Genomic DNA, 21,642 nt, shown 5'->3' on the forward strand with positions numbered 1-21,642 from the left:
AATTTCTGGGATGGCCACCAGACGACACCTCTGAGAGCTAAAGCAAAGTCGGGCTTCTGCAAGGTACCTGGAGCTTTGTAAAACTAGGTTATTTCGGAATTGGAGAAATCACATAAAAATTTGCCTAGCCCCATGCTAAGCTGTTATGTATTCTATCTGTTATCTTTTAAATTGAATAATGATCTTTTACAAGCTGATAACTATCTTGCTAATTAACAGTTTTAAATGTCCCAGTGGGGACAGAGTATCAGTTGATATTTTTATATGTTAACAGTTCTCAGGAAAACATATGGTCTCACTCACGCTGGTGACTTTGTATTGTTTGCAGTGGAGCAATCAACATAATTATTGAGTCACTTCTCCTGTTTATAAATTATGTCATAAGCCAGAGATACGTACAACTAATCACCTGAGATAATCTGGAAGCTTCTTCATCACTTAAAAAGTATTTATCACATAGTAAATAAATATTAGTGATGAATAAAGAAAAAGTTTTCATCACATAAAAGGTATTTTCTACGTATGATAAAAAAATCAATGTCTTCACATATTTGAACATGACCCTGGAGTACAATCACTTTCTAAGTAATCAATAAGTAATAAGCAAAAATTTCACTGAAGTTTTTCAAATCAGTCAATATGCTCAATTGATAATTTAATAGATTTAATAGTTTGTTTATAGATCAAATGTTTGACCGACTTTTGAATCTGGGTGATTTGATTTATCCCTGCCTGGCCTCGAATTTCCTATGTAGCCAAGAATGATTCTGAACTTTTGATCTCCCGCGTCTACTTCCTGAATGGTAAGACTATAGACGTGTGTCATCGTGGTCTACGTGCTGCTTGAGAGCAGACCTAGGGTTTTGTACTTGTGAGGCAAATGTCCTTCATCTTCACCTGCTACCTTAGCCCAATATTTAATCATTTTAACAAGAGACTCTCAAAACTGTTTGAGGGGAATTTTAATTGACATAAACCGTGTAAACATACAAGAAAACAAAACGACGTGCTCTTAGAGTGAGATTAGAAAACAACTGGCGTAAATTAGTGCCTGCCTAATGTAATAGTTAGTTAGGCTATAAGTGAAGCAAGAAAGATTTATTCCATAGAAGACTGAGGGCGACACAAAGCTGCTCTGGGTACGGCCTCCTACTGTTTCTTTCCAGCAGCTTCCTGGAAGGCTTTAAAGTGCTTTGTGAAGCAGTGCACCTCCCAGAGCACAGCTGGGTAGTCAGACCACACAGAAAATGTCCGGGTGAACTCTCTACCAACTCATATCATGGACTGCCTCAGAGAGTCAAATACATTCACTGTCTTACAATCTTTTTTTTCTTTAAAAGATTAATAAATATCAAAACTTTTTATACCTGTATCCTAACTCTATCTAACATTCAGAAGTACCTAGAACTAACTTGGTTGTCTTGGGATGTTTGTTTTTTAGTTTGTTTGTTTTTTGTTCCCCCCCTTGACAGTTTTTTTTTTCTGTCTACCGTTGGCCTTGCATTTATTCTGTAGCACAGGTTAGCGTTGAACTCAGAGATCCACCTGCCTCTGCCTCCTGAGTACTAGATTAAAGGCATGTTCCACCACACCCAGCTATTTCTTATTTTTTTAGCATCTACTTTCTTTAAAACACTCATGATCCCAGAGTTTCATACTGTTTTACAGCTCACTGGTTTGAGAAATAATAATCTGGTGTTCTCCTACATCTGCCCGTGCTCACTACCACTTAGGAAGCTATGAGGCATCAATTTGGCTAGTGGTTTAAAGGAGGGAAAAGCTTGGCAGTTATTAACCATAAATCCATACTCTTGCATTGGTGTAGGTGCCGTTGGCCAAGCAATGTGGTTTTGCTACATTGGGTGAACGTGGATTGGGCCAGGTTTACCAGGGCTCTTGCGTTCGGGTTGGCTCTCTTGTCCAGCAGGAGTTTGGTTACACGGTAGTGCCCACAGTGTGCAGCAACATGAAGAGCCGTCAGGTAATCCAGGGTGACGTCATCGACAGGCGCCTTGTATTGGAGCAGGTGCTTCACACATTCCACGTGGTCCCCCTGCGCAGCCATGTGAAGCGGGGACAGCCCATTCTGCACATTGAAACAAAGAACAACCAACTCGGTGATTCGTTTTTATGACTCTCATGTTTGGAGACCTGACAAGGTCAGTCTTGATCTGAAACACAGCTGGAGGCAGGAGAAATCACTCTCTCTGAATATCTGAATGTAGAACAGATTATCCTAGATAAAGGAGGGAAGGGAAGCATGTGTTTAATTTTATGATCATAATATTCTTCAGCAAAAGATATTGCATGTTTTCATAATATTCAGCTGGATTTTATAAATTATAAGAACAGTATTAGACAGAGTGCTCATGCATAGATCATTTATATCTAATACTATATATAGCAGTGTACATTCAATTGTCTTTCTGCCTGCGTTTCTTTACATATAAACAGAGGAGAGGGTTGGTGAAGGAGAGAAAGTGTGCATGTGTCAAAGCAGTAGGAAAAAGTTTACCCTATCTTAGCTTTAGGCTTAGGGAAAATTCTGAGATCCAATAATAGTCCAAGACTTACTTTAAAGTAGGAAGGAAAAGACAGGTACATGCTAGACAGGCACGAAGCCAAGGCAAACCTATGGCAAGGACCTCCTGGCTGTCAAATCTGAAGATAGTCTAGATTTGTGATAATTAATAATCTCAACCAGCTTTGGCCTGGGTTATAAAGGCAGTCAATAGTAAACCTTTAAGAGACCGGAGTAAGCCATGCTTGCTAATCAGTCTAAGTAAAAACAACTCATTACTTTGTGGAGCTGGTTCTTCTCTTCCACCTTTACGTGGGTTCTGGGGAGCTTGCTTGGCAAATGCTTTTTACTCTGCTGAGCCATTTGCCCGCCTCATTCTAAAAAGCTAGGTAAATAAACATCAAGGGATCATTACATAATTAGGAAAAATTCGAAGAACATTTTCATTCAAGAGACTATACTATTGTTTGTGCTTAATAACCACACAGGTACAATCAAATACAATTTGTTGATCAAATAACTATTTTGGCAACCATGATCAATCAAATAACTATCAGCACGAAGAAGTGGGAACCATGTGTATGTAATATGACAGGAAAGGCCAACGGGCCAATATTGTCAACAAGAAAGGTGACTTCAAGAGTGAGACACAGCCACAACCAATGTATGGAAATCTTAATTGTGGCTGTCTGTGGGTGGATGATTTCAAGGGAAATAGTGTTTGTTTCTGAAATGAATTGCTTTAGGAATCATTGTTTTGATACTTAGAAATTCATTAAACAGAATTTGAAAAGAAGAGCAGGTAGTTCATATTGGTGGGGAAAATAATGTCAAAGCTCAGATAAAACAAACGTGGCAAGTGACAAGGTTTGGACAATGTGTAGAGTGCTCATCAGAAAGTCCCATCATTTGCTGATGTTGTTTAATCCACTTGAAGGTTATATGTCAAACTGATCACTACGTCCTCCATCTTCTTCCTGTCCTCCATTTCAGGTCTCTTCAGCACTACTGTTAGTACTGCATCAGCCTGCCTGCAAAACACCCTCCTCAGACCCTACCTATCACCCCAGGAGATGCTGTTTCTTGGTGCAGACCCACATCACCTAACATTTTCCTGCAGCCCCTCTCAGCCTTTCCTTCGTCCCCATCCCTGCTCCTTTGTGTCACTCACAGACCCACAAAAACAGTCTTTACCAGGGACCCCACAGATATCACATTTGCCGAGGATCCAGAATTTACAACAGAAACCACTGAACAGAACATCCAGCCAACAAACACAAGGCCATATATTCACACTGTGAAATCCTTCAAACATCATTACACCAGATGCCTAGGTCCCAATGCAAAACCAAACATTTACTGCCAAGACAATATACATCCTCCAGAAGGCAGAAACCCTATATAGCAAGAGACTCCCCCCCCCCAAGAGATGTAATTTGGGTGAAACACAAGACAAGGACTTCAAAATAACAACTATGAATATATCCAGAGACCTTAGAATATGAATGAATGCCTTAATAAAGACAATGAAAACACAAACATTTAAATGAAATACTGAAAGCATCTCAAGACATAAAAGTAGAAATATAATCACTAAAGAAAACTCAAATTGGAATAAAAGTGGAAATAAGAAAACTTAGGATATCAAACAAAATCCTCAGAGGTAAACCCCGCCAGGGATTATAAGACATGGGAGAGAGAATTTCAGATCTTGAAGACAAAGAAGAAGAAATGAATAGCTCAGTCTAAGAAGATGTTAAATCAAAAAAAAAAAATCCAGTAAATCTGGGACACTATGAAAAAACCAAATCTGTAAATAATAGGCATAGAAAAATAAGAAGAAATCCAGGTCAAAGGAACAGAAAATATTTTTAATAAGACCATAGAAAAAAATTCTCCAGTCTAAGGAAAGATATGCTTACCAAGGTACAAGAAGCAGACAGAACACCAAACAGACAGGACAAGAAAAGAAACTCCCCGTGATATAAAATAGCCAAGGCACCAAATGTTCGGAACAAAGAAAGACTACTAAACGCTTTGTGAGAAAAAGACCAAGTCTCATAGAGACAGACTCATCAGAATAACACCTGACTTCTCAATGGAGACCATGCATGCCAGAATGGCATGGAGGTGTGTTATACCATCTCTAAGAGACAACAAATGCCATCCCAAACTACTATACATGATGATTTTGGCAAAAAGAGTGTATCAGACAGAAGATAAACAAAGATAAGCCCTCTGGGTTGGAGCCACACATGTCAGACCTCAACAGACAGTAAGGAGATGAGTATGTCTTAAGGTAGTGAAGGAGTATGTCTTAAGGAGAGGAGTGAGAGACTTCATAAGAGGGAACAGAGATTGTTAGACGGGCTGAGGTAACAGGATTGTGTTGGGTGTGTGCAATGTGTTCAGAACAGCTGGGTTGCAGAAGGAACAGAAGGCAGTCGGGAGCCTCCCGCAGTGATTCATGGGGGATGTATGGTGGCTATGAGGCTTTGGGTTTAAAGATACATATGGAACTAAAGGGTGACAGAATGCAGAGTGAGAGAAAAAAGAACCCAGCCTGATATGAGGGTATTCTGTATGAGGAACTGAAAGAATGAGACACCCATGAATGAAGATACAAGATTCAGAGAGGTTATGTTTAGGAGTGGGCAAAATATCATGAGCTTGCTTTTTCATTTAATTGGAGCTGCCCGGTAAATATCCAAGCAGTCACGGGGAGCTGCCATGAAGATAGAATTCTAGGAATATGCACGTGTGTGCCAGTGGTACAAAGGCGCAGCTTAAAATGAGCCGCAGGAAACATCAGAGCAAGTGAGTGGAGAGAGACAGCAAGGACAGAGCGTGGCCTCTGGAATTGCTAACATACAGAGAAAAAGAGGATGTAGTCACAGAGACAAGGAAGCAGATGCTATTGATGCAGAAGGAATCCAAAGAAGTATCAGGTCCTAGAAGGCGAATAAGGGAAGCGTTTAGGAAAGGGAGGCGTGGGAGGCTGGGCCGGGTGATGTGGAAATAGAACACGGGCTCCATGGGCTTCTGTGATTCACGGAACCAAGAGAGCCGTGCAAGTAGGAGTTTGTGGATCGCCTCCTGCTTGCTTCAGTTTTTCTCAGCGTTGTATGAAGGGGAAAACAGATGTCTCAGCGATTTAAAGAAAAAGTGGCTTAGGTAGCAGGGAGCAAGGCGTATCATTACAGAATCGCAGTGTGGTTTGTCAGACACATTAGGTTAAGTTTAGTGATCACACGAGTCTGGAAGCAACCCTATCGCAACTGCCGCACTTGGATGCAGGGATGTGACACAGACTTAGTGAGCAGAGGCCATAGGGAGTGAGTATGGACATTCAGAGGAGTGGCAGAAAGGAACTTGGGCTGTGCAGAAAGAAGGGGCTAGGGTATGGGTGGAAACTGATTCTGACTGGGATTGGGGGTTTAAAGAGAGTCATAAAAGGGGGGGTTGGAGAATGTGAGGTTAGGCATGGGGATTACGGAGGCATTAGTCAGGGCATGGAGAATTCTTCGTGGATGAGAGAAGACTCGTTTTGCTGAGAGCTAAAACTTTCTAACACGTGGAAGCTGCTTCAAGGAAGAAGGCGGGGTGACTCAAAACTAAGAGCCTTGATAGAGAGAGGGAGGACACTGTTACACACACACACACACACACACACACACACACACACACACACACACACACACTAGCAGCTTAGTACTACTCCAACCTAATCCTTTCATCTTCCCCAGAGCCCTTTAAACCTCATAGAACTCTGCTTCTTTCTGATCTACTCCTGTCTCTCCTGCCCTGAAGATTCTAAGCATCTTAAAGATCCCTTCTGACTAGCACTCATCCTGCTGGTTCCTTGGTAGCCAGAACAGTGTCTAGCACATTGCATCTTCTCCATCCTTGATGGATGGATGTGGGAGTGGAGGGTCTCTATCCATGATGGCTAGATAAAGGGATATAGCCATGGGGTCAACACTATGCTATGCTGGACTCTTAGACTTGTATGATTCCTGATTAGACAGGCAGGTCATTTTAAAAATAACATTAAGGTAATTCATATTGCTGCTGATTATGCGTCAATTATAGGTAAACTGTAGACAGGATTATTTGGAAAGGCCTTGGAAAATCATGCATACCTCAGTTTTTTTAATGAATTTTAAAAATTTGGGTGTAACATGCTGAACTGAGATTTTGTTTTGATTTAAATAGCAGTTCATTTCTTCAACAAACTTTTGACAATTATCTCTGCATAAATAAGTCTAAAATGTTGCATATTTTAAAATATATTTTGCAACATTCGCATTATAGAATGATAATAAAAACAATGCACATAACTTATTTCACTTTATGTATTGTATGTAGTCAGTTTTGTTGTTGGTTGGTTGGTTGGTTGGTTGGTTAAATAACTGGTACAACACATCTTCCAGAGAATGACTGCATTCTCTCTATGTTAAGTGTATGCTCTGGCTTGCTTATAGCAATGAAATTGTTACTTAAAATATAAATTGAGCGGTGTGTGGTGACACATGCCTTTAATTCTAGCACTTGGGAGGCAGAGGCAGGCTGAGTTCAAGGCCAGCCTGGTCTACAGAATGAGTTCCTGGACTATACACAGAAACCCTGTCTCAAAAAACCTAATTATCTATCTATCTATCTATCTATCTATCTATCTATCTATCTATCTATCCATCTATCTATCTATCTCTAATATTTGTATATAAAATAACATATGATGTGTAATAAACATATATATATATACATAAATGTATAATATACATGTACAGAATTATCTGTCAAGATAATATCATTAACACTAGAAGATTAAAGCTTTGAGCTTGTTTAATCCTTTTCTTTAGGGTAATACTAATTAGAATAATTACTTAATAGTAGAGTTGGTTGCCTACATTGGTTATCTGAATTATTTCCATTATCATTGGAATACTGTGAATACTGCATGCATATATCGTGTGTGTGTGTGTGTGTGTGTGTGTGTGTGTGTGTGTATACGTGTACGTGTGTAGCAGAGATGATTCATGTGTAGCCACTGTCTTGCTTTCTTCACCTTGCCTTATTGCTAGCATCAGTGGATATTAGAATTATTAAGGGGTGGAGAAAGGCAGAAACCAGAAGCAAATGTAATAGGTTTACATTGTCAAGTTTTTTATTATATTTAAAAAACTAAAAATTATTTCATTTCCCATTAAATTATTTTGGGTGGTTGGTGTCGATTTATGCTTCATGGTATTTTCTGATAGATATTGGAGAAAACATGTAATAATAAAATGTAATTTACAAATATTGATAATAAAAGCTTCCAAGCAATTAATTTACAGTATGACTTTTATTCTCTTGGAAATGGGTTTTCTTTATTGAGCAAATTAATAAAATGAAGCAAAAAAAAAAAAAAAAGAAGCTTACTGTGTTCTGCTATAAGGAACAGAATATTTGCTTTATAGTTCTTGATAGGTAGCTAATCTAAAGGTATGCTCTTCCTATTATATTTATTAATCCCTAATGTTGCCAACTAACTCTAGTATTAAGCATTTTTCTAATTAGTGTTATCCAAGATAAAAGGGCTAAAGAAGGTCAAAGCTTTGTCCTCTGACATTAAGGGTACCTTAATTACCTTGACAGATAATTCCATATGTACTATATAGCTATCTTAGAACATCATAAAAATAGCTTAACTCATGCAATGTAAGAGTCTCATATTATCATATTTAATATTCTTGTTTTATGTATATGGTTTATTGAATTTTCATCTACAGTAACAGTAGGCTACAAATCAGGAGGAACATAGTGGTATGCATTTGGCACATCCTGATGCTTGTACTTGCTCATTTTAATAATTTGGCAAGTTTGGTATGTATTTCTTATCCCTACTACTTTGAATAAGTAAAAAAAAAATTGACTGGTGCTTCAGTTTTAAGGAGAGAAACTACCGAAAGTACCTTCCATGTCCTTGAATGCCATCCCACTCACAGTGACTCACCTTGGTCCTCGCCAGCAAGGGAGCCTTCCGTTCCAACAGCAGCTCCACCACTTGATCATGCCCACTCCGCGCAGCACAGTGAAGTGGTGTCAGCCCGTCCTGACGAGACAGGGAAGAAATTAAGCCTGAGTTCACACTTCTTCAAAAGCAAATGAACAAATGAAAAACAAGATTGTGTCTACTACTACTGACAAGAGAGAGGCTCTGAAATTTGATCCTAATGACCTGATAAAGACAACAACAACAACATAAAAGGTTACTTATTTAACAGAGACAGAGACACACAGATATATCGAGAGAGACAGACAGAGAGAGACAGACAGACAGACAGACAGACACAGAGACAGAGACAGAGAAAAGTAAAACTTCTTTTAGAGACAGTAAAAGGTCATGACATACAGAATTAGTGAAAACAGTGCCCCTCCCCCTATGTTCTAACACAGGTGGGTTGCATTAGAACAGGCTGACTTCTGGTCAAGGATCTGCATACTCTGGGAGATGAAAGGCACGGAGCACAGCATTTGTGGGATTCTAATATGCTACTCACATGGAACCATAGCTGGAGATTGCACTATTATACCATTTAATTTGGGTTGTATCGCTTTGATTTAAAAATTCTTCTTGCTCTAATTTGTCCATCAATATTCTCCATTAAACTGTAACTACTATGTTAAATTTTCCAAAAGTGTTTTGGGGTGCCCTGATATATTTTTATAATCTTTTAAGATTTGAAACTTTTAACAAAAAAGTTACAGAACTCTTTCAGACATGAAATCTATTATTAACAAATGAAATTAAAATGGTCAACTAATATATCTCAAACTGGACTATGTTTTGTTTATATACCTTCTTAGCTAAATACTTTCAGGGGTAACTTCTGGCTCTTGATAACCCTCTGGATGCCCTCTGCATTTTTTTATCTGACCTGGAGGGACCCAGGGTAGCAGGGGCTAAAGGAAGAGTGGGTGGAAAATGAAAACTATCAGGCAAAATCACTTTAGAGACTACCAGGAAAGGGTGAAAGAGAAAGGAACCCAGCATGATTAAACCAGCCTGCTAAAGTGACAGTTTAGGAAAGCAATGAAGATTGTCCAAGGACAGAAACATCCAAGAGGGATACCAAACAAGTACATTGAAAAGGAATAGTCAAGAAGGTTTCAGCTTTGACTTGTCTAAAACTCTGATGGTCAGTCTTTCATGTCTGTTCCTAAAGTCATCCTGCCAATCTCTATCTTCCTTGTAAGAACAACAGTTCCTGGGGGTGGCCACATTCTTTCTCTCTCTCTCTCTCTCTCTCTCTCTCTCTCTCTCTCTCTCTCTCTCTCTTGTGTAGCATGATCCCAGTCAACTCTGAGACTGACGGCCAATTGAATTTTCCCAATCTGCTTTTTATACCATTTTAATTACATGCAAATATTTAGGGCAAGCAGTACAATAAGGAACTAACAAGGCAGTAAGCAAGCTTCCTTGATTACTGCCGACAGTGGTTTAAAAGGGCTTATCATAATGACCAAAATATTTGAGAGCACCTCCCAGTCCAATCACAAAATCTTGCCTGAAGCCTACTTCTTTTGTTCCACCCTAAGATTAAGATTCCTGCCTTAACCTACTTCCCTGTTCTAGCTTAAAGTTGCATTCTTGATAAGGATAACTTACTTCCTTATCATGCCCGAATGTCATATTCCTGCCCTAGCTTCCTTCCCTATCATGGCCAATGTCAGATTCCTGCCTGAAGCCCATTTCCTTGTCCTTGGCCAATGTCAGACTCCTGCCAAGCAGCCACATTCTGCATTCCTAGGCTAGATCTTTCCAGTCTGATCTCCAGACTCACTGTCCCAGGTTACCTCTCTACAGGACCTACCACACCCTCGGGCTGTTGGTTGGGTTTGACCCAGGGGATAGGCAAGGGGACACGGAGGGAAGCTAAAGAATCTTCCAATCCTAACTGAGGGCTTTGGCTGACTATGTCAAGTGGCATCTCTAGACACTATTTCTTCAGGTTGCAGAAGCTTCTCCTACTCCCACCTGTCAGGCCTCCAACTGCAATGTTCTTGGCCCACAGAACATTGCACTGGTCAATGAGCCTGCCTAATATGCTACCCACGATGCCATAAAACTCTTTTTGGTTCTCTGTGTGAGAGTACATGTGTGCTTTGTGTGTGTGTGGCCATGCATACGTGTCTGTATGAAGACTAAAGGTCAGAAGCCATCCAGCTTGGTTTTGAGACTAGGTCTCTTGCTTGACCCAAAGCTCATGAACTAAGCTGGGCCTGCTGGCCAGAATCCCAGGGACTCAACCTTTCCCTACCTCCCCAGAACTGGGATTATAATTTTCTACCATACCTGACTCTGTCATACGGGTTCTGGCAATCAAACTCAGGACTTTGGGTATTGTAGCAAGTACTTTACTGAAGGAGCACTTTAACCAGCCCCCATAAATAGATTTAATTACCTTATTAAACTTGAGTGTACCCCCAAGGTACCTTCATCATGCATACTTTTTTCCTCAATAAAATCACACACACACACACACACACACACACACACACGCACGCATGCATGCACGCACGCACACACACACACACACACTTCTGCTGTGAATGATTTGGCAAAGGCAGCTCAGTTAACACTAGAGGAGAATCACCTATCTAGCTGGTAGCTCCGACTTGCTTTGTATAATCCTTTCTTCCCTTATCTTTTCCTGTCCTCACCCTCTGACTGTGCTTTTTCCAGTAATGGATGCTGAAATCAGATCATTGTTATAAAATGCAGTGTGTCCTAGCTCATGTTACATAATTGTTCCAAGAGCTGTTTCTTTCTTTTAGCAATCTTGTTTCTCGAATTTCGGCCTTCATATTTCTTAAGAAAATAATATATCTTTTGTAAGTTGTTGGGAAGATAATATTTCTAATATACTTAGGAAAGTACATAGAGCATCATACACACAGGACAATTGTAACTATTACCTCTCCTCTGATTATCACTTCCAATAAGAAGAGAGGTCCCAGTTTTCTGATGTGTTTTCTTCAATATCCTTTAGTGTTTTTGTGTACTCTTATTGTTGGCATTGAAATATATTTTAAATAGAATCCCCCTATGGGGTAGCTCCATATTTAAATAATGAATAAGTTTCAAAACAGAAAAGAATAATGAATGACCTTAATAAAACCCAAATTAATAGTCTCATTTTAACTAGCTATAAAATTTATAGTTTAACAAAGTATGGAGTTTTAGACATTAACAAAGGATTCTGGTTTAAATGTCTCAGAGTTTCACACTGAAGACTGTCAATAATGAGTCTTCCAAGATGCCAAATGCCTCAATGGCTCAAAACAGTAGTGATGGTGGGGAGGAACCAGGGGGGGGGTTATTTTTTATTCAAACATAATCTCTAAAATTTTCCTTTTCTCCCCATAATGAAAAACCCAAGCATGTGAAAAGGGATGAGTAGATGAGAGAGGATTCTAGATGGAAGACACTTTATTCTGATTATTTGTGGATAATTTGACTGCCAGACTTAACTTAAAATTATGATAATTAGGAATTTTAAATTATGTGTATTAAAAACCCTTTTATAATGAGAGTCAAAAAAAGAAGCATATTCTATTTCAAATATACTTTAAGAGACCAGAAAGAAAACTCAATCCCGTTATCTTCCATTATCCTGGTAGTCAAGTATTGTAGAATACTTAATAATATTAATACTTAATGATATTGTAGTTCCAGAATAGGCCTCTCAATCACAGGTCACTGTTCAGATTTGGAAAGAGGGGCGTGACCCTTTTAGCTGTGACCAGGGTACAACCCTCTAACAATTTTGTAAACCACTGTTACTTACACATGAGGAATGCTTAGCTCGTGGGGTGAAAGCTTACCACCACTCAACACTGTACACTGTCCCACATGTGCTGAATGAAGCTAGCTCACAGAAAATACAAAAATATCACTTTTATATCCCATGCTAATTCTGCTTCTGGGGACACAATGTTAGTACCTCTCAGTGGATAATGGACAGAATATTTATTCCATAGAAGTCAGCAAGGGAAAAGCCTACAAAACAAGCCATTTCATTTTACCTTGTTTTGTTGTTTTTCTTTAACAACCTATTACTAAATATTCACCAGCATAGAGAATCCCTTGAGACCAGTGGTCAGCCCCTGTCTCTGTCTCTGTCTGTCTCTGACTCACTGTCTCTCTCTGTCTCTGTCTGTCTCTGTCTCTGTTTCTCTATCTTCCTCACTCTCCGTGTTCATCTGTGATGTGTGTGTGTGTGTCTGTGTGCATGTGTGTGTGTCTGTGTCTGTATGTCTGTGTGTGTGTCTGTATGTGTTTTTCTATCTCTTTCCCACGCCTGCTTTTTCCTCCTCCCCTTCCATAGTACTGGGCACCAAGTGTAGCCTCACATATATTAGTCATGGCAAGAACTCTCTTACTGAGTAATGCCACCAGTCCATAACTTGCTCTGGAAATATAGAGACCTAACCTGGCATGTTCAGTGTTAGGTCTCCTGAACTCAAGGCGCAAGTAGGAACTCAGAAACTGCTAAGAGAACAGTTGGTCCACACTCTAAGCAGAACTTACGTCTTCTTAATTCTTGACTAAATTCTAAAATCAATGTATTTGCACTATCCAAAGTCTACAGAGTATAAAATGAGGTTCCAAATTCCCTTCCCAGTAATTCCACTTGATAACTTTCCTAAGAAGAATCAGTTATAGGCAAGACAAGCATAAGAGTTCATGTCTCTTTATTTCTGAGTAAGCTTTGATTTTTTATGGAAATACCATGCTATTGGTGTTAGACTTCATAATTGTATATCCAGTGTGTGTGAAGCATGAAAACAAGAACATCTCTGAAGAACTAAGGAAGTACTATAATGACAAACAAAAACAAAATCAACTGTTCCCCAGTGAGTACCTACTACAGAATAGATTTAACAGAGAGTGAATCTCTGTAAGACACCAGCCAATACTTATAAAACAATGCACTAAGGTCTAAAACTGCGGGTGGCCTAAGGTAAGAATAATGACAGCAATGCCAGAAGTTGGGAGTAGACAAAACCGGAGCATCTCAAATTGTCAGACTGCACCCACGCTGCAATCCACCACACATCAACAGAAGGGCTGTGGTGACAAGCTAAAGGTTGGAACCAGGCAAAGCACCCAAGCAAGGACGGGGAACCACACTCTGGACAGAGAAAACAAACAACTCCCAAACTCCCATAGAGCATGACACTGCTACACTGGACCAGTCTTAAGAGAAATGAAGAGTTGTTTGTTTGTTTGATTGTTTGATTTTCTTTTTCTTTTCTGTCTCCCTGGGGACCTTTTGTGAGGTAATGCACAAACAGAATTTGTTGTCTAGGTATAGCTTGTAGAAGCTGAACAATTGGCAGCTTCAAGATCGGATGAATGAGCTGGCTTTGACCCATATTGTTGGGGCTGTGAGAATATGAAGTTCCAGAATGCAAAAACGTCTAGAGCAAATACATGCTCTAGCAATGGTGGTCTTCAGAAGACCTTGCTCGTCACATAATTTAGGAGGGTTTTGGTTTTGTTTGTTTGTATTGTTTTGGGGAGGGATTGTGTTTCTTAGTTTGTTGTTTGTTTTGGTTTTGGGGTGTGCTTTTGTTTTCTTTTCTCTTTGGCTTGCTTATTTGGTTGAGTGGTTTCTTTCTTTTTACGGAGATTTTAAAACACTTTTTAAATTAAAACTTTTTTAAGAATTTCCTTTTTTCCTTTTAAATTTTATTTTATTTTTAATTCATTTTTTTATACTCCATATACCATTCCCTTCCCCCCATTCACCCTTCAACTGCTCCATGTGAAGCCCCCACCCCCACCTGACCTCTAAACTCCCAGGGGCCTCCAGTCTCTTGAGGGTTAGGTACGTCATCTCTGAATGAACACAGACCCAGAAGTCCTCTACTGTATGTGTGTTGGGGCCTCATATCAGCTGGTGTATGCTGTCTGGCGGTCCAATTTCATAAATACCTGCTGAATTTTCACCCATGGCTTTCCCCACTTCAACTCCTCCTGTGGCCACTCCTCGGACCTTCTCATGACCTTTTCTTTTTTATTGTTGTCACACACACACACACACACACACACACACACACACACACACACACAGAGGACTGAATCCCTTTAGAGTAGCTCACATGCACATGCCTTGAGGACTGACCTCTTAGGATTAGATAATGTATCAGGAGCTTGTGTCTGGGGAAGACTGATTGTCCCTCTCTCAGGAGCCGCCATTTGTCTGTATGTGTCATCTCTATATGAGACCCTTTAAAACTCACCCCATCTGGGCTGGCATGTCAAGTGATGCTGTTGTTACAAAGGTCTCGTTTCGGTGACCATGTTTTTAGATTTCATGGGTGCAGTTTCCCTCTCATATAAAGAGAATATCTAAAGTGAAGTAGTACTTGGGAGCTTGCTTCTTTTGTTTGCTGTTGAGACGGGGTCTCTCTACATAGCCCAGGCTGGCCTCAGACTCACTCTGCAGTCCAGGCTGACTTCTGAACGATAATCTTGATATTTTCCTGCTCTTCTCTGACTGAGTTCTAGGTCTACACGTATATATCATCATACTGACACCACAGGTGTAAAGCACTAGGCCTGACTCAATTTTGTATTTCAAAAATACTTGAAATTTTTGTGAATTCTCATATTAGCCAACTCTATTTAAGAAAGCTGATGTTAAAAATTTATGTGTGTGTAGTGTACCTAAGCAAAAACTGCATATAATATCAGCACATTATAATACGTATATGATTAGCTAAGTAGTAGATTAATCACGTTTTCTCCTCTCTCTTTCTTTCTTTCTTTCTTTCTTTCTTTCTTTCTTTCTTTCTTTCTTTCTTTCTTTCTTTCTCCCTTCCTTCCTTCCTTCCCCCCCTCTCTCTCTCTCTTTCTTTCTTTCTTTCTTTCTTTCTTTCTTTCTTTCTTTCTTTCTTTCTCTCTCTCTCTCTCTCTCTCTCTCTCTCTCTCTCTCTCTCTCTCTTTCTTTCTTTCTTCCTTTTTGATAAGCATGTAGCTCATTCTAGCCAAGAGTAAAATTAAACTTCCAATCCTCTGCCTAATCCTTCTGAATATTGGCATTATAAGTGTGTTATAGGTGTGTGCTACCACACTCAGTTTATACAGTGCTGGACATCTAATCCAGGGCTTTATGCAAAGTAGGCATGCCTTGAACTACCTGAAGTACATCTCCACTTTATTAAGGAAAATAACACAGCTAGGAGTTAATCCTCACACAGCCTTCTGATGTTTGGGAATACTATTACCTACATTTCAGGGTCAAAAAAATGTCAAGACTATCTAGCTTCATGAGTGGCACAGGTAGGATTTGAAATCAGCTTGCCTTCAGCTGCCCGATTTAATATTAAATATTAGTTTATTCACCATGTGTCTGTTTGAGGTGTTAGGATGTCATTTTACTTCAGAGGTTGGAAATGAACGAAGGACCCAACGTCTACTGAGACTAAGGTAAACCTTGCCGATTGTCTGCTGTCCTTCTGTCCGCACAACAGCAAATCTCATGCTCCAATGACAGTAGCACAACTACTGAAGAAAATGACCAATGGGCTCAACAGTGGAATGCATAAAATATGTCAATATGCACGAAAGCACTTTATGCAAAAGCCACAGCTTGAATGTACCAGTCAATTTGCCTTCTTGATAACTACCCAGAGGAGAGCCAAATGAGTGCCATCTTTGATTTTTCTTCCCAGAAACTGAACAAGAAAAACTATCCCACTAAGGGGCTAGTGGTCAGCTCCTCTAGACGTTGATGAGCAAACATTAATTTCATCTTACTAGTTGGAAACTTTAAGTGTTTTATGAGATTGAAATCATACTCTGGACCAGCTCCCTTGAAAACACACTGCTTGTGTTTGCTGAGATGTAATTCCAAGTGGGGCGTGAGAGGCTGCAGGGCTTGAGAATGATGGGAAAGTCAAGGCGCAGAGACACTCACCCTAGTTTTGGCATCAATCTGACCACCTCGATCCAGTAGAAGCTTCACCATGTTGGTATTTCCTCGTTTGGAAGCCACGTGCAGAGGAGTGATTCCATTCTATTCCACGGAAAGACCAAACAGAGCAGTTGAACATGGCAGAGCAGGGCAGGGCTCTCTAGCAAAGAGTATAAGGGGGTTGTAATCTGCATGGTAACTTGACCCATAATATCTGGGGTTCATTAGGCTTGATCATAAGGAACAAATAACTCCATAAACCATGAATGCTAAATGTTGGGAAAAAGTTGAACAAAAATGTCTGTAGTCAAAAACTACAATATACACATTGACTATAAAGCCACAATTAAGACACAGAAGGAGAACATCCGTATAGTAGAACCAGAGCCCAGGAAAATGTCTCTAATGTACCGTAGAGATTGAAATCTCAATGTTTTATACACTTAAAAATAGAGTAAAATTTGTTAATATTTACTGGTAATTATTCTTTAAAAACCTTTTCAGAAAAATTCATTGAGAGAAACAACTGGAATATAGCACAACATAAATTCAGAACGAAAGAATCTTTTTGCAAACAGGATTTCACTATATAGCTTAGGCTAGCCTAAAACTCACTGTATAACCTGTGCTGGCTTTAGGCTAGAAGTTCTCCTGCCTGACCCTACATATTCCTAGGGTTACAGAAATATGCCACCATTCATGGCTTGTGCAGAAGACTTCCAAGGACTACAACAGTATACATAAAACATATTTGTCTTATGAGATATCAGATGTCATCATTTAAATATTTTACCAACTGAACCAAAATAAATACCATCCAATATATGAATTTTATACTGTTATGTAAATGAATTTTCTAACAGAATTAGACCATTAAATGCCCAATTCCATGTGCTATCTTCCTGTGTATTTAGAAAGACACGAGAGTAAAATTTCAACTCATAAACCATGAGTTGAAAAAGAATCTCATGCAATTGTGTATCCACTTGTCCCTATATACTTTGTGCTTAATATTCTAACACTGTCATCCATTGACTCAAAGCTGATAATTCATGGTTTGGTTTGATTTGCATTGTTTTATAATATGACAGTCAAAATTAGCCTCCTTGACTACTGACACATTTGTATTTTATTTTTATTTTCTATGTGTTTGAGTGTCCTGCCCTCAGAGATCCAAAGTGGGCTTTGGGTCCAGTGGAGCTGGAATTGAAGATGTAAGCAGCTTAACATGGGTGGGAATCGAACTCTTGGCCTCTGGAAAAGCAGTAAACGCATGCCTCAACCATCTCTACATCTCCCAGATTCTTATGTTTAATTTATTGGGTTTTGATAACATCACATGATTGACACAGAGAAACCTTCAGAATCTTTGGAATGGAAGAATAGGGTCAAATATAAAGTCTTATTAGAAGCCATTGTATTTACTTCCCTAAAATGCACAAGTAACTGATAGCACGTACCCTGGCGGTGAAGTCCACAGCAGCTCCCCGGTTTAGAAGAAGAGTTGCCACATTTACATTCCCATAGTGTGCAGCTATGTGCAAAGGAGTGAAGCCACTCTAGGGAAAGAGAGAAAAGGTGGGTAGGGGCATGTCTCACACTACGGAAAGCTATCGCTGATTAACCAGAAAAATTACAGGGTAACTGCCTGCCGAGCACATGAGCAACAAAACCCATGTAATAAACATTTCAATACAACTCTATAGTTTAGTGTTAAAAGAAAGAAATACTCTATACTTACCAGCAAATTCATTTTTAATTTATGAGGCTAATTATCTATGCAAAACTGTTTCCTGAATATGTTTAGCTTATTAGGGAAAAACAGACTATGATGAAACCAAATAAACTTTCAAACACAGGATTAGCAGCTATTAATAAATGTTTTAATCAAGGATTAAAAAAAAAACAGCATTTTCCTGTGGTTTTGTTTTATAGTTTCAGGCGTGGAGTGGGTAGGATAGGGTTTATGCATATTTCTGTGTGCTTGAGGAGGTGAGCTAGGCCTTCTGTTCTAAGCTGTTTGACCTTTTTCTCTTGAGGCAGGGTCTTTCACAAAAATCTGAAGTTAGCTGACAGCCAGTAAGCATGAGTGATCTTCCATTTCTGCCATCTTTGCACTAGGTTACAGGATTGCATATGGACACATCCAGTTTTTTCACATGGGTTCAGGAAACTGCAACTAGGAGTTCTCACAATGCTTTTACCCACTAAAGCATCTTCCAAACCCATTGATCTTTTTTTCTTTTTTTTTTTTAAAGCATTGGTTGGCATTTTCTTTACAGGAGTCTTGAAATTTCTTAGGAAGAAAAATGTCCAGTTCATTCTATGGCATCCACACACTGATTTTCTACCCCTTTCATTACTGCTTAGGCAGATTATGATTTATAGTGAAAGAGAATTTAAAAGCCCATATTAAACAACTTTTCCTCCTATTGGTTGCCTTGTCCAGCCTTGGTATGAGGGCTTTTGAATCTTGCTTTATCATGTTTATATGTTGTCTCTTGGAAGCCTGATCTTTTCTGTAGATAAACAGAGGGGAACTGAGGGATCTGAGAGGGATAGGGCAGAGAGGAGTGGGGAAAGGGGAAGCTGTGGTTGGGATGTGTTATATGAAACAAGAATCTATTTTCAATTTCTTAAAAAATGCTTGCAATCAATATGAAAATGAAATAAAAAAATGGTTCAGTTCAATACAATTTTGGATATAAATTAAATATAATCTTCACTAAAATATAATTAAAATCATCACATTGAAGGAATGATATGAGTAGAGATATATTTTATTTTTCAAAAACAAATTCTGAAAATCAAATGAAGAAATCACTTCTTTTTCTAATGAAGATGTAATTAGATATTGTGGCTGTTCTTCATGATAGATATATATCAGTTCTTTTCTTATTGAAATGCCCAAAGAGATGATAATTTTTCTTACTCTACACTTTTCACTATTTAAAAAATGAAGAAACAAACAACATTCCCTGGCTAACATCCCACAATCTGCAGATCATTTCCTATTCTTCTTTAACTCTGAAATAGATTTTAACATGCACTTTATTGCTTCTAAGAATATTCAATAAGTCACACCAGATTTTATCAACTTTGTGTACAGAATTTGGTGATACTGTTTTCAAATATTAAGCTAAACATTTAGATAGCTTACATAACAGAAGACTGCCTATGCCTTCAGTAACATTAGTTGTAAGGAAATTTTAACTGTGCAGAAGCAACATGTAGAAATAAGAATAATAACTGTGAATGCAGTCCCCACAAACATGATCTAGATTATTTTACTCGGCATGTAGGTGATGTATTCATGTCAAAACTAATGGGAAAATCATTATACAACCCATAATTATTTTATAAAATGTCAAACCTTCTTTTCTATTTTTATCTTGATATTTTCTGTCACCCAGATATAGTCTGAATAGATGTCTATTATTGTTGTAGCTGTTTCCTCGGAGATTGAAACATTTCAACTGGTAGGGGAGCTCCTTAAGAGTAGGAAGATAAGCAACACAAAATACTTTCAGGAAGTCCCTGAAACTGACTAGATCTTCTTGACCCCTCACTGCCAGAGTAAGCAATAAAAGCTGAGTCCCTCTCAGGGGGAGAGGATGGCCTAATCCTGTAGAGACTAAATGCTCTAGGGAAGAGGGATGGGGGAGCACCCTCTCAGAGGCAAGGGGGAGGGAGCCTGAAGAACTCTTGGAGGGGAGACCTGGAGTCCTAGATGGAGTTCCCCTCTACAGAAAAGATCAGGCCTCCAAGAGACAACATATAAACAAGACTCAAAGGCCTTCATACCAAGGATGGACAAGGCAACCCAATAGAGGGGCAACATTTGGGACATAAATAAATAAAATAATTAATTAAAAATTAATAATTAAAAAGGAAGAAGACGAAGAAGAGGAGAAAGGAAGAAAAGGAAGAGGAAGAGGAGAAGAAGAGGAGAAGAGGAGGAGGAAGAGGAGGAGGAGGAGGAGGAGGAGAGGGGGGGGAGAAAAGGAGGAGGAGGAGGAGCAGCCAACCTGCCTGGAAGAAGCCAAAGGCACCTGATGGCTGAAAGAGGTATGGACCAGAATCACTTGGAAAGTGATTGAGCTGCCTTCAGGCTATGTGGTGGGCTCCAGGTTTTGTAAGTTTTTACCCATGCTGGAATGGGCTTTGGTGATGCAGCTGTCTTTGAATAATTTCTACTCCTGTAAATAACACCTCACCTATGTTGTTGTAAGTAACTCCCAATAAAACTCAATGGTTCACCAAGTTGGAATGTGGTGGTATGTGGACTTCGCTGTGTTGTGGGCTCCCTGTCTGGGGTGAGTAAACATGTGTGCTACGTCTTCTCCCCTGGAGGAGTTTTGTCACATAATAATTATTGAAGTTACAGTTTAATTTCAAAATATTATATTGGTTGATGGAAAATGATTTCCCAATTATTAAAATACAATAATATTATTTTAGCATTTATAGTTAATTAGTTAAGTTTTCTCAATGGCCTTAATGATAATAATGCCCTCGACTGATAATTATTGTTCAGCTCTATGTTGGTTTGCACCCTCTACAATATATAAAGATAATCCCCAAGAAATACCTGAGAAACTAAAGTTAACTAAAATTAGTAATTGAGATGGATTGGTATGATTCCAGTCCTGAGCAGCTGAGTTAAAGTTCCCCCACCCCTAATGTAAGGCACCCAAAAAGAACAAAAGAAGCAGTGCAAATAACTCAAGTAGATTGCCTCCCAGTAGATGAATGTGTTAATAAAGACTTGAGAAATATGTCGCTTTCTCTGAAGGCTCAAGGAATACTCAAATCTTTACAACTTCCCCACCAACAGAACCAAAGGCACCCTTCATACCCTTGAGCGTAGATTAACTTTTATACACACTTTGAATAATGCTTATGTGTGACAAAAGGGAGAAAACACACACTGCAACTTATAAACTTAGTGTTCTTTTCTCTAATTATCTAACTGATATGAGGGGAATTATTTAACGGCGTGCATTTTAAGATTTACAGGGGAAAAAGCAATTGCTTTGCTCATGATCCGCAGATCCATTATTGATTATAAACAATGTGGTAAAGAAAAAAGAACTGTAAGGAAAACAAGGACATCTGCAACTAAAGAACAGAAAACAAGCCTCCCGA

The 21,642-nt window shown here is 39.1% G+C and overlaps 1 protein-coding gene across 44 annotated transcripts in view; it reads right to left on the reverse strand.

The window, feature by feature from the left end:
* The window catches only part of Ank2 (ankyrin 2, brain), a 578,741-nt gene that overhangs the window by 108,621 nt on the left and 448,478 nt on the right, over positions 1-21,642 (reverse strand). For all 44 annotated transcript variants that reach the window (XM_006500891.3, NM_001327938.1, XM_006500893.3 and 41 more), the window contains 4 exons: positions 17,955-18,053; positions 16,498-16,596; positions 8,520-8,618; positions 1,889-2,086 (listed from right to left, as the gene is read on the reverse strand). In XM_006500891.3, coding sequence (XP_006500954.1) covers positions 1,889-2,086; positions 8,520-8,618; positions 16,498-16,596; positions 17,955-18,053 — 495 coding nt within the window. The remainder of the gene's footprint in view (positions 1-1,888; positions 2,087-8,519; positions 8,619-16,497; positions 16,597-17,954; positions 18,054-21,642) is intronic.

This window comes from Mus musculus, chromosome 3, assembly GCF_000001635.26.
Source record: "Mus musculus strain C57BL/6J chromosome 3, GRCm38.p6 C57BL/6J".
Classification (NCBI taxonomy): Eukaryota; Metazoa; Chordata; class Mammalia; order Rodentia; family Muridae; genus Mus; species Mus musculus.